The sequence below is a fragment of the Nomascus leucogenys genome, chromosome 8 (assembly GCF_006542625.1).
Source record: "Nomascus leucogenys isolate Asia chromosome 8, Asia_NLE_v1, whole genome shotgun sequence".
NCBI classification, from domain to species: Eukaryota; Metazoa; Chordata; class Mammalia; order Primates; family Hylobatidae; genus Nomascus; species Nomascus leucogenys.
The window spans coordinates 37,454,838-37,467,878 of record NC_044388.1 but is presented as its reverse complement, the minus strand read 5'-3'; the positions used below and the strand labels follow the sequence as shown (position 1 = coordinate 37,467,878).

The 13,041-nt window shown below is 35.9% G+C and overlaps 1 protein-coding gene across 4 annotated transcripts in view; it reads right to left on the bottom strand.

Moving 5' to 3' along the window:
* NRG1 (neuregulin 1) overlaps positions 1-13,041 on the bottom strand; it is a 1,126,614-nt gene that overhangs the window by 170,974 nt on the left and 942,599 nt on the right. For all 4 annotated transcript variants that reach the window (XM_030817079.1, XM_003269551.3, XM_003269550.3 and 1 more), the window contains exon 2: positions 9,214-9,391. In XM_030817079.1, the coding sequence (XP_030672939.1) occupies positions 9,214-9,391 (178 nt within the window). The remainder of the gene's footprint in view (positions 1-9,213; positions 9,392-13,041) is intronic.

The window sequence follows — 13,041 nt, the reverse complement described above, 5'->3', positions numbered from 1 at the left end:
TTTCTTACTTTTCTATATCCAAATGCCATCAGCCACTAGGGTTTAGGAAGAGAAAAATGTATAAAATCATTTCCTACAAGTCTGTTAAGGACACTTACTGAAGGTTAGACTAGATAAAAAAATACTGTGCACTCTTCTTCTCAGTAGAGTAACATCAAGAATAATGTTAATTTTGAATGAAGACGATTTATCAATTCCAAAAGGAAGGGAATTTTTCTTTCCCTAAGATTCTCATTGCTGGGAGCATAGTACCACATGAAAGGTTTTTAATACTGGAATAAATATTTGGGCAATATTATCACACAGTTTTATAAAACTCTGAATATTACATCAACATTCACTTTTTTTTTTTTTTTAACACGGGCAGCATTGTGATTTGCTGTGTCTGTGTTTTACTATTGCACATAACCTATAATTTAAGCAGTCTCCAAGATAAAAGAACTCAGAATAGCAGAGATTGGCTCAGAGTTTACTGAAGTCTTTCTAAAGAATTATTCTAAAGCCTGGTGTGGTGGCATGCCCCTGGAATCCCAGCTACTTGGGAGGGTGAGATGAGAGAATCACTTGGGCCCAAGAATTCAAGGCTGCAGTGTGCCATGATCATGCCAGTGAAGAGGCACTGTACTCGTTCGGGCAGCATGGCGAGACCCCTATCTCCAAAAAATAATAGCAATCCTTCTATGCTGTAGCCTGGTAATGGTGATTTCTTGGGCTCTTAAGGGGAAAATAACGACAAGGGAGAAAACAAAGGAGGAAGAAATGTCAGCAATCCTTCTGGTTGCAAATCTCCCACGTTATACTTTGCTAGTTGGTGAATTTTCTGGTCTTCTTGTCACACATTAATGTTAACTGAGAAAAATCAATTGTTCCAAATATAATTCCTACTAGTATCCTCCAGTCTATCTGATTGAACCACCCAAAGTTCCACATGTAGGCCCCCTGATCTTCCACCTCTGTGCTTTTGTCTGTGTCATTTTTTCTTCCTACAATGGGGGTCCTGCATTCCTATGCATCAAAATCTCGGCTGACCTTCCAGGGCCATGTCAGGTGCCAATTGCTTCACCAAGCCCCTCCTGGTCATGTAGCTGGAGCTGCTCTCACGTGTCTAAATTCTGATAGCCCTGAGTACATCTCTCATGAGAGTTCCTTCAGTATGTCTCATCTCTCGACCTAGGACATATACTTTGGAGAGTGTAGCTATAATGTCAACTTCTTGCTAGTCTCATGGAGCATACATCAGGCTATGCTTTGTCTTCAGACACTATTGAATAAATGTGTGAATGAATGAATAAAATATCTGGATATTTGCTTAAGTACTCAGCAGAATCTAATATTTCTAACACTGGTTGGGAGGAAAGAAAAATGCCATAATGAGAGGGCACAGACCATCAGAGGTGGTCCAGAATAGGGGCAGCGATGGTCAAACCAACATAGGGGTTGAAAAATTAACTTCACGGCTGGGAGCAGTGGCTCATGCCTGTAATCCCAGCACTTTGGGAGGCCAAGGAAGGCAGATCATGAGGTCAGGAGTTTGAGACCAGCCTGGCCAACATAGTGAAACCCTGTCTCTACTAAAAATACAAAAATTAGCCAGGTGTGGTGGCATGCACCTGTAGTCCCAGCTACTCGGGAGATTGAGGCAGGAGAATCGTTTGAACCCAGGAGGCAGAGGTTGTAGTGAGCCGAGACCACACCATTGTACTCCAGCCTGAGTGACAGAGTGAGACTTGGTCAAAAAAAAAAAAAAGAAAAAAAAAAAAAAAAAGAAAAGTTAACTTCGCTAGTCATGACTCAATGATGTCAACAGGTAAACCTGAGGTAACAAAGCAATGTGTTCCACATTCAAATAAATTTGGAAAATATTAGGTGAAATAAAGATAGGCTTTTCATTAACTTTAATCTCACAGGATTTCTCAGGGTCTTGAATATGCTGATGTACTCTGGCTCCCTGAAAGGGGATATGTTATTTATTTTCTCTCAAACTTATTTGACCGTAGAATCCTTTTCATTCACAAGGCCTATCTGTTAATATTTTCTGAAAATAATGGTCCACGGAACAAAGTTGACAAAAGTGGACATAATTTAACAGCCTTATCTATCTATGGAATGGGGAGACCACCAAGGGCCATTTAAAGAATATTCACACATCAACCAGAGACATTATTCATAGGAAAGTTTCCCCAAAGTATATCCCTATAAGCCAAAATGGGCCATTTTGATGACAAGTATCTTTGCAAATAGATATGTCTTAACAATAAAATATGACAATTTTTAAAATTATCAAAATAAAACAATATTAGAATACCACCCAATGCAGGTTGTATTAATTTTTAGGTTGAATTTTGGAGTGTTCAAATACTGTATGATTTTTAAAATGGATTATCAGCTATTTATCTCCTTTGATCATACATGACAAGTTTCCTTCATGACTATTTGAAAAATAGTGAGAAAAAATTGGATAAGTACTGTAGGATTTTCTAGCCCAACATTTAGCATAGGTTGCTGGAAGAATTTTCATGTATAACCATGAAACCACTAGCAATATTAGATAAATTATGAACAATATCAGGGTGGGGCATAATATCTTGATTTTCAATGCCACAGAAAGAGTAAATGTCTAAAGTAAGAAACCAGTAGCTTTTCTTAAGTCCCCAAATTCTGAGATAAGATTACAGCAACATCCCAAGAATTTACAACTCCAAGATTATTACAACACCCTCAAGAACAACCCTTCTTTCCTATTTATACAAATCTAGGAACAATCCTGTTTGTATGTAAACACCCCTTTCTTGACCCAATGCAATTAACATTTTAACTATTGAACTAGATGGAACTATAAGAAAACATGTGTAATCATATTTACAGTTAACATAATCTTAAAGGGATAAGTCTTAAAATCAAACTTCCCCTAATAGGCCTTGGCCTTGTTTCCTGGAATACTATTCCTAGTGATGCAATCAAATGTTAGGCTTTAAAAGAAAGAGAGATTTAAAAAAATGGTTCTATGCTAAAATAAATGTTGCATTAAAAAAAGTTAAATAGGTCTCTTTACAACAATGCATCTCAGTGGTTTTTTGCAAATCTGTACTGTGAATTTCTAAGGCAGCCATGACATGTAGCCATGGAATCTTTTCTATGGAGAACATGCTTGGGAATCCTAGGACAGAACATCAATGGGCCAAGACTAAGATTCAATTTGATTGAGATAAGCATCACAGGTACATTCACGTTTGAAAACTGGTGACATAAATACAAGAGGAGCTATCTCTCGACTACAATATATGCAGAAATAAGGATTTCTAATTAGCCACATGCTTATTATTAACCCATTTTTAAAACTATTTTTAAAAAGAAAGAAGAACAAAAAAACCTTATGTACTCTTTCGCCAAATTAATATTAAAGCAGAGCATCAATCAACTTGGATAAAAGCCCCAATACATTCCTCACTGGCTGGATCATATCTAGAATGCTGAATTATACCTTGGATATACTTTGGAATGATATTTGATGATTAAAAAAACCATAATTAAAGGACTTTAGAAGAGGGTGATCAGAATTGAATAGGGCCTAGAAATCTTATCACTAGAGAGGATTATGTTAAAGAAACAGAGGTCCCACTGGCAGACAACTATGAATGAAATATGAGTAGCTATTTAAATATATTTCCTGGATGCATATGGAAAAGGAAATTATTTGGGATTGCTAAGTCTTACAGGAAAATTAAGTCTTACAGGAAAAAGGAAACATGTTTTGAATGATATTACATAGAAGAACTTTTCTGAGCATTCAAAAATGTATAGGGTGTCTTGTGAAAGAGTTAGGTTTTCTCTTTGGAAAGATTCAAGTCTGGATAGCCACCTGCCAAGCACATTCTTACAAGAATATCTCTATGCAGAGCAAGATTAAATTAGATCAGTGGTTTTAACTATTTTTTACAACAAAATCCTGTTTTAAAATGAAAGCTTAAATCAGAACCTCATATTCAAAAATATCACACAGAAAGTGTTCCAGGTCAGAGTGACTGGTAATCCTTTTTGCAATTCAATAGAAATTTAGGACTCTACAGGGACATCTTTGGAAAACCACTGACCTCAAGGAGCATAAAGACCCCTCTGAATTCTAATGATACATTTAACTATGGGATTCATCCAGCCTTGTGTCCTAGAGTAGGGACAGAATGTAGTAAGAGTGTAGAATGAGCCAAATCTTCCCTGAAAATTATATATTGCGAAAAGATTTGGGGCTTTGATAAGTATGGATACAACAGTCTTCTTTTTCTCTTTTCTGTAAGATACCATACTCTGTCTATAAGAAGGAAATTAGCTTGGAAAGACTACTTGATTCCCTTATAGTCATAAATTTAACTTTTTGCTCTTTAATTGATGAGTTTTCCAAGGATCTGGAGGAAGGCTGGTGTTTCGATGGATTTTTATTTTCTAAAAATATTAAATGAGTTAATTCGTGTAAAGTGTTTAAAATAATTTTTGCAATATAATAACTTCCCAATAAGTGTTAGCTATTATTATAGTAATTACATTCTATATTCCTGAAATATTTGGATTTTCATAATAAGCATGCATTACTTTTAGAATAAGAAAAAAACAGTACAGTGTAAAAATAAATTAATGTGAAGTAATTTGAAGAAAAAAGTTCTGAATATTAATTTCCTTTTCATTTTTTTAATATCAGAAAGTACACTGTGTTTTTTACTGAGTGCTCACTTACAAGGTGAATTCAAGGTTCCATTAGCTATTATTTAGTTTAGTTTTATTTTAACTCGATTATTCTACCATAGTTACAGGCTAAGGCAACTTAAACACATATAGGGAAGAACTCTTCTGTTTATACAGTTTTGGTTCCCTGACCCCTAAGGAATTATATAGACAGTGTTTGTGTGTGTGTGTGTGTGTCCAACACTGCTTCAGATGGTGTAAAACTGATCATCGTGAAAAGGACAAAGAAGTGAAAGAGGAAATTATGATTTTTTTTTTAAGTATAGAGACGGGGTCTTGCTATGTTTCCCAGGCTGGTCTTGAACTCCTGCGCTCAAGAGATCCGCAGTAGCTGGGACTGCAGGTACACACCACTGTGCTTGGCTAAAAGAGAGGCTTCTTAAGCAACAGAACCAGTCACTGTACCAAGTGCCTCACATAAACCACATGGAATGCCACTGAGGATTCCCATTTTCTACATAAGAACATTGAGATTTCATTATATATAAAGTTCAAGTGATCTGCCAGAGTTGCTCAGCTAATATGGGAAAAAAATGCACATAAACTTTTTCCATTATAAAGTCAAAAAAAGCAACCATTAAAAATAGAGGAAATAATTGTAATATTTGTCCAATGTGAATAAACCAATGAGAGCCAATTTTAAACAAAATTAAAATATGTAAGAGCTGAGGCATAATTAAGGGTGTCCAAAAGTGTGTGAAACATACAAATAATAGGAAGCCAGCCTTTAATAAAGCTAAGATAGAACAGGTATTTAAATGAGGTCAATCTGCCAGTCCTCACATATGAATCTGTCACACGCCAAGCTTTTTAACCAGTTTTCTTGATCAAAATCATCCACCAGTCAAAGAAAACAAGAACAAAGACATAAGCAGACATATAACATGAGGGTAGTTTCCATTTCTTTTCATTGATCCCACACATGGGTTAGCCAAATAAACAAAGGCTCAATGGGAATTCAAAAATCATACGAAGAACATGTAGGAATGTAGTTTTTAGTAGGACTGTGGGCAAAAGAAGGGTAAGATTTTACAAAATAATAGAAATTGCATAATGAAATTGTTCCATTAAACACCAAGGGATTAAAAGGATATGCTGGCTGCTATGCATAATCTAGATTATAAGAAGTGTGAAAAAGAAGTCAAGACTAAGGACTGGGAAACAGTCAATGTATTTAAATAAAGAGAATCCCAGAAAAATCTTACGCCTCAAACTAAACTTCACCTCTGCTTGGTTGATCATAGCCTAAGAAAAGTTTAAGTCAAGTAACCAACTAACCACTGCAAAACACTAATAGTCTGAATATCTTAGTAATTAAAAATCATTAATAGTAATATATAAATGAATCTGAAAAATAAGAATCTTTTAATTAAAGACATATCCTAAGCATGCCAGAGCCCTGTGTTCTGACTTCTGACTTTATGTAGCAAAATCACAAACGTCTGTTGAAAAAACACAAGACAGAGTCAGACCTATTTCAAATCTAAGTTTAACTATTCATTACCAGTATGATCTACAGGAAGAAACTCAGCTTCCTTCATTTTCAGGATATTAATGTTTTAAATGGGTAAAACAATAATTATATTCCTTCTACTTATATTTACAGGATAAATTGAAATAATAGAATACCTTGCAAATGCTAATTAAATTTAGATTCAGTTGGATCCTTTAATCTTAAAAAAACTGACAATGCTTTTTTTTATAAAAAGACACAATTTTAGAAATGACAAAATACCCAATTCTAAAAACTGATAAGATGATCACTTATCAAATACCTGTCCACTCTATACAAAGTATGTCTTATTTTTAGATCAAATATGTTAACTGTTTTGCTGCGAGTGATTTATGGTTGCATCACTTCAATACATTTTTCCCCATTTAATTCTTTCCAGCAAGACTATTGTTTAAAAGAAGTAATTTCTGACTATTGCCCTTTCTGGTATAATGGGATTTTATTAATATGTAGACAGTGCTCTTAGCTGTCTGGACCTATGAAGCCAATATGAAAACACTTTTCTGAATACTAACGATACTTTTATATGTCATCGAAGCCATATAACAAATTACCTCTTTAAGTATACATGTACCTTTTCTAAAGCCTATTCATTCTAGTCAGTTCACTTTTTTAAAAAATTCATTTTCTCATCTTATCTACCGAACTTCATTTGCTTCTCTCCAGGTGGCATCAGATTGAATATCTGCAATGTGACATGCTTTCTTCTAGATGAAATTCTCCTCCCTCCCTTCCTCCTCCCCTGCTCTAACAGTGTTTCAACACATAACTTCCAGAATTCCCATGTTTCATATAAGACTGAACTAGATAATCTCTATACAATCTTATGACCCCCGCCCCTGGGCACAGAGATTGTAATGCCCTATACCTCTTTAATTTCTCCACAGTCCTAGCATAAAACCTTTCATGGGCACTTAAATATTACTGGTATCCTTTGACAGCCACATAGAAATAAATGAGACATTACCCTGCATGTAGAGATAAATTCATTTCTTACTAACTTGTCTGATGAAAAGCAAACACCAAAATCGATTCCATCCAAAATCTAGGAGTATTTTTTTATCCTGTTAAACTTCTTTATAAGAATCATACTTATCTTTTCAATTCATTCATTGTATTTCCTCCTCCCCTCGTGCACATATGCTGTTAAACATGAGACTTAGAGTCAGATCTATTTCAAATCTAACTTTAACCATTCATTACCGCTATGATCTACAGGAAGAAACTTCCTTCATTCTAAGTATATTACATTTTTTAATGGGTATAACAATAATAAACTCAGCTCTCACTGAGTCTCTTACTAGTTATATGACTTGAGGCAGAGTAGAACACTTTTTTGACCCTCAATTTCCTAATCTGCAAAATAATATAGTTGTCATGTGTTGTTGAACTGCTACATATTGGAATAATGTAAAAAAATAAGTAATATTAGGTATAAAAATGCCATGTCTCTTTACAGTATTATATTTTGTATCTTTGAAGTACCACCTGCTGCAGAAAGTGATACAACCCTTTCTTTTACACTTTATTATACTTCCAAAGCTATAGATCTATCTGACATGATCAATAACTAGAGTCAACATGTAGTTAATAAAGTAAGTATGTAGCTAATAAAACCACAGAAACTAGAAAAAAAAACTACAGTCATCAGAGCAAAATCTTTGATAAGATTAAATTTAATTCTCATTGTAATCACTTTGCTCATGAATGTGTAACAACTTTCTGGTTAATGTCCTATAAAATCAAAGTATAGGAGATTGTTCTGTTGCTTCTGTTACCATACTTGGGGGTTCACTGGAACCCTGTGAGATGTGAGTGCAGAAAATGTCACCTTTGAGTTTAGAACCACTATTATACATGTCACATTGATTAAAGGACTCCTTAGAAGCAAAAATCCAACCTACTTATCTCTTCTCTGATTTCAAAATGTAGTTTGGTATTAGAAGAAATGATTCTTAAGTAAGGAAGTAAATAAGAATGAAGAGTGTAGGGATGATAACAGAGCATCATTTTAGAGTAGATACAGAATGCATCCACCAAGATGTTACAGGAGTCACATGAAGCCCTATCAAATATGGACCTCCTCGGGGAGGGTAGGAACATGTAAAATTCTCGCTACCTAACATTACCTAATTTTAAAATCTGCTAGAGTGATGATGTGCTTTATCAGCAGTGTCAGTTAAAAATTCTTATTAGATAAAATTATATCATTAACCCCTTGTTAAAAAATAGTCTGAATTCAACTGGTTACATTCCAATTCTTTCCATAAATCTGAGCTTTACAATGAAGTTGTGATTTTAACTGTGTAAGGCACTGGTACTCTAAATTATCATATGCATTTGTCTTATTTTAAAGAAATCGCATTTTTTTTTTGAGGTGGAGTCTCCCTCTGTTGCCCAGGCTGGAGTGCGGTGGCGTGCTCTTGGCTCACTGCAACCTCCGCCTCCTGGGTTCAAGTGATTCTCCTGCCTCAGCCTCCCAAGTAGCTGGGATTACAGGCACCCACCACTCCCAGCTACTTTTTGTGTTTTTAGTAGAGACAGGGTTTCACCATGTTGGCCAGGCTGGTCTCAAACTCCTGACTTCAGGTGATCTGCCCTCCTTGGCCTCCCAAAGAGCTGGGATTACAGTTGTGAGCCACCGTCCCGGCCAAGAAATTGAATTTTAGGATCTATTACTATGACAGCATCTACCACTAATGCTCTCTTCCTTCTTTCCTTCCATCTCTTCTTACTTCCTACAGTTCTTTCTCCAGCCATCCTTTATTTCCTTCATCAATAAGATGTAAGAACCACAAGAATTCTTGCCTATGCGATAACATGATTTTTTGTCATTATATAATGAAACAGCTTTTCACTTATTATCTATGTTTCTGATAGAAAATTCACTTATTAGGGTCTAAATAACATTTATATGTTATCTTATTGCTGGGGGCAGTCTCTACTATTTTATGCATTATACTTACCCTGGCTTTTTTTGTATCTTGACATTTTGTGGTTTGTTTTTTCGATTCAATTCATTCCCATTCTTGAACCACTTGAATCTGAGAGAGGAGTATTCAGAACTAGTTTCACACCGAAGGACTAGTTTGGAACCTGCAGCCGATTCCTGGCTTTTCATCTCTTTCAATCGGGGAGGCAAGGCTAAAAGAAGAAAAGAGAACGAAAAACAATTCTGATCAGCAGGCAATCTTTCAAAGAGAAACATTTAATCTGGAGTTAGCCTGATCAAGGCACCATTCCAAAGGTTTTATTAACAGAGCGAAAAACAATTTCAAAATGGATGAACGAAAATGGATCTCATCTTGGAGAAAAATAAAATGCCCAAATAAAATATACTCAGAAGAAAAGAGAGAACCAAGATTAGAAAATTATTCCTTAAAAAATTCTAGATAGTTACTTCTTCAAGCTTTATATTCTCTGATGCCATTAAGAATCCTGAATGTTGGTAATTTCAAAGAGCCAAAAGCCTGTGTTAAAGGAGCATATGTAGGCCGGGCGCGGTGGCTCACGCCTGTAATCCCCCAACTTCGGGAGGCTGAGGCAGGAGAATCACTTGAGCTCAGAAGTTGGAGACCAGTTTGGGCAACATGGTGAAACCCCACCTCTATGAAAATACAAAAATTAGCCTGGCATGGTGGCATGTGCCTGTAGTGCCAGCTACCTGGGAGGCTGAGGTGGAAAGACCACCTGAGCCCAGGAGGTCAATGCTGCAGTGAGCCGTGATCCCACCACTGCACTTCAGCCTGGGCAACAGAGTGAGATTCTGTTTCAAAAAGAAATTTAAAAAATAAAATAAAAAATAAAAAGGAGAATATGTAACCGGGCCATTATTTTTAAAGCATGTTCACATCCCAAATCACAGTGTATCACAGTTCTGTGAATAGGCGCAGGAAGCATCACATCCATTTTTAAAATCGGGAAGTTTAATTTCAGAGATAAGTAAGTGGCTGACTTTATCCATGGTTACAAAGTTTGTGGGTACTCGGAGCTAGGGCTCATTTCACTATCCTGTCATCAGAGGGGACCATAGAACACAGAAAAACCATCAATCTTAACAATGGCTCCTTTCTTCAAGACAGAAATTCTCTGATGCTATCACTCTTTGACTGGACCTACATAGTTGCTATCCCATACACAATGAATGAACCATTCCAGATGACCACTACTCGAAACAAATTCTCTCTTTGATTGGATTTAGTGCATCTAAATAGTCTCAACAGGGACTGTGAGTACTTAAATTATGCATTAACTTGGAGAATAAATTAAACACCTACATACCATTCTTATTTTAAGCAAGACTGCTTAAAAATATCTACTGAAATACTTACAGATAAAATGTTATAATATCTGAGATTTGCTTCAAGATAATATGGTGGTGGGGAATGGATAGGCATAAAGGTGAAAAACAATTACCAAGAAGCTGATAACTGTGGAAGCTGGGTAATACGGACATGTGGTGGTGTGTTACGCAATTCTATATAGTATGTCTAATTCTGTTTATCATAGACATTTCTTAAAAGCATAGATGAATAAATTTTCCTCTGTACACATCATTTCACTTAATAATCAACAAACATCACAGAACCTGAGAATTCAATAACTCTCAGTTTCCTCTGAGTCTCAGAAAAGCCAGCTACAAAATCTACTTCTGCTCCAGTTCAGGAATGTTAAACAGGAACTCCCAGAAAACAAACCCAGGCAAATGAGTCTGTACCTCCCTGATTCAGTACCTAATTATTCACCGGGTAAGGGGCTCAAGACTCCAAGGACAGTAATCAGGGTCACCTAACCATGAACAGGAAATAGAGGACCTTTCCTACTCAGGGAACTCTATTTGTTTTTCTACAATTCTGCCCTTGCCAAGTAAATCCTAAAAATGTCAAGAATGAACATATGAAGTTTCCAATAAATTTCAGAAAAAAATCATTTGAATGCTGTGATTTCTTAGCAGTACCCCTACAGTTACATATCCCCCTTTTTATTTATTTGGTGGCTGGGAGATGAGGTGGAGAAGCAGGCATTTAATGTAGTAGACACACTGGCAAATTAGAAAACTTATTTTAGCTGTTCCTAGCCCTTGATACCTGATTATTTTGTCTGGTTCTTTTTTTTTTTTTTTTTTTTTTGACAGCTTGAAAATATTTTTTTCTGAAGAGCTTTCATAGAAGTCTTTTTAAAATGTGGTTCATGAATCTCTGTTTTGCAGGTTTTTAAAAACAGAATAAATTATCATGTATCTGAAATAGTGTCTACATATTTCTGTTAACTCCTTAAGACCATTTTTAATTTTGTGAGCCTGGTGATGAGATTTATTTATTTATTTATTTATTTAGACAGGATCTTGCTCGGCTGCACAGGCTGGAGTGCAGTGGCATGATCATGGTTCACTGAAACCTCCACCTATTGGGCTCAAGGGACCCTCCCACCTCAGCCTCCCGAGTAACTGGAACCAGAAGTGCATGCCACCATGCCTGGCTAATTGTTGTATTTTTTGTAGAGACAGAGTTTCGCCATGTTAGCCAGGCTGGTCTCCACATCCTGGGCTCAAACAATCCGCCTGCCTTGGCCTCCCAGAATGTTGGGATTACAGGTGTGAGCCAATGGCCTGGTGAAGGGTTTTAATGAAACAAATATGCTGGCGCTAAATGACACCAAAAAAACTGGTTTACATATATTAAGAAAAATACATTGCCTCATTAATATATGTATAAACTGAAATAACTAGTTTGAATTCTTCACCCGTCTGGATTTTACATTTAACTTGGGAACACACAAGAACTTCCAAGGTTTATTCCCTTGCCTGTAAGCAAAATGCCTTATACATGAATTTTCTTCTCTGCTGCCCCTGAGATAGCAAGACTAACGCCCCCTTCTTCCTATTCCTCCTCAGCCTACTCAACATGAAGATGACAAGGATGAAGACCTTTATAATGATCCACTTTCACCTGATGAATAGTAAATATATTTTCTCTTCCTTGTAATAATTTCTTTATGTTACTGTATTATAAGAATACCATATATAATACATATAAGTTAAAAATATTTATTAATCAACTGTATTATCGATAAGACTTTCAGTCAACAGTAGGCTATTAGTAGTTAGGTTTGGGGGGTCAAAAGTTATACTTAAGTTTTTGACCACACAGGGGATTGGCACTCCTAATGCCTGCATTGTCTGAGTGTCAACTGTACTTCAGATACCTTCGCTTTAAGGACCATGTTTCCCCACTTACCACTCCATATATTTGCTTATCAATATAGTCTAAACATAAATCTATGGAGACTTTGTTTTCTTCCACTTTGATAAACATTTTATCATAAAATCAGTTTGCCTCTCTCTTTCCTTCTTTTCTCTAATTCCCTCTTTTCTTTTCTCTCTCTAGCTCATCTCTCCTTCCTCCTCACCTTCTATCTTCATTAGTTTATTTCTTATTTCTGTATTAGGGATCTTGATTTCAAACATGAGGAAATAATACGACAAATTCAAAATGAGAGATATTCTACAAAACAGCTGAAGTAGGCTTTAAAATCAATGTAATAAATAACAAAAGAAGACTGTGAATGTGATCTAGATTAAAGGAGATTAAAGAGACATGGCAAGTCAATGCAATGTGGAGCTACTGATTGGATCCTGCTCCAAAGGAAAAAGAGCTATATAGGATATTTTTGGGACTACTGGGGAAATGTGAATAAAAATATTGTATCAAAATTAAATTTCTCAAGCGGGAGCACTGCATTGTGGTTACGCAAAGGAATCTCCTTGTTCTTAGACAATATCTGCTTAAGCATTT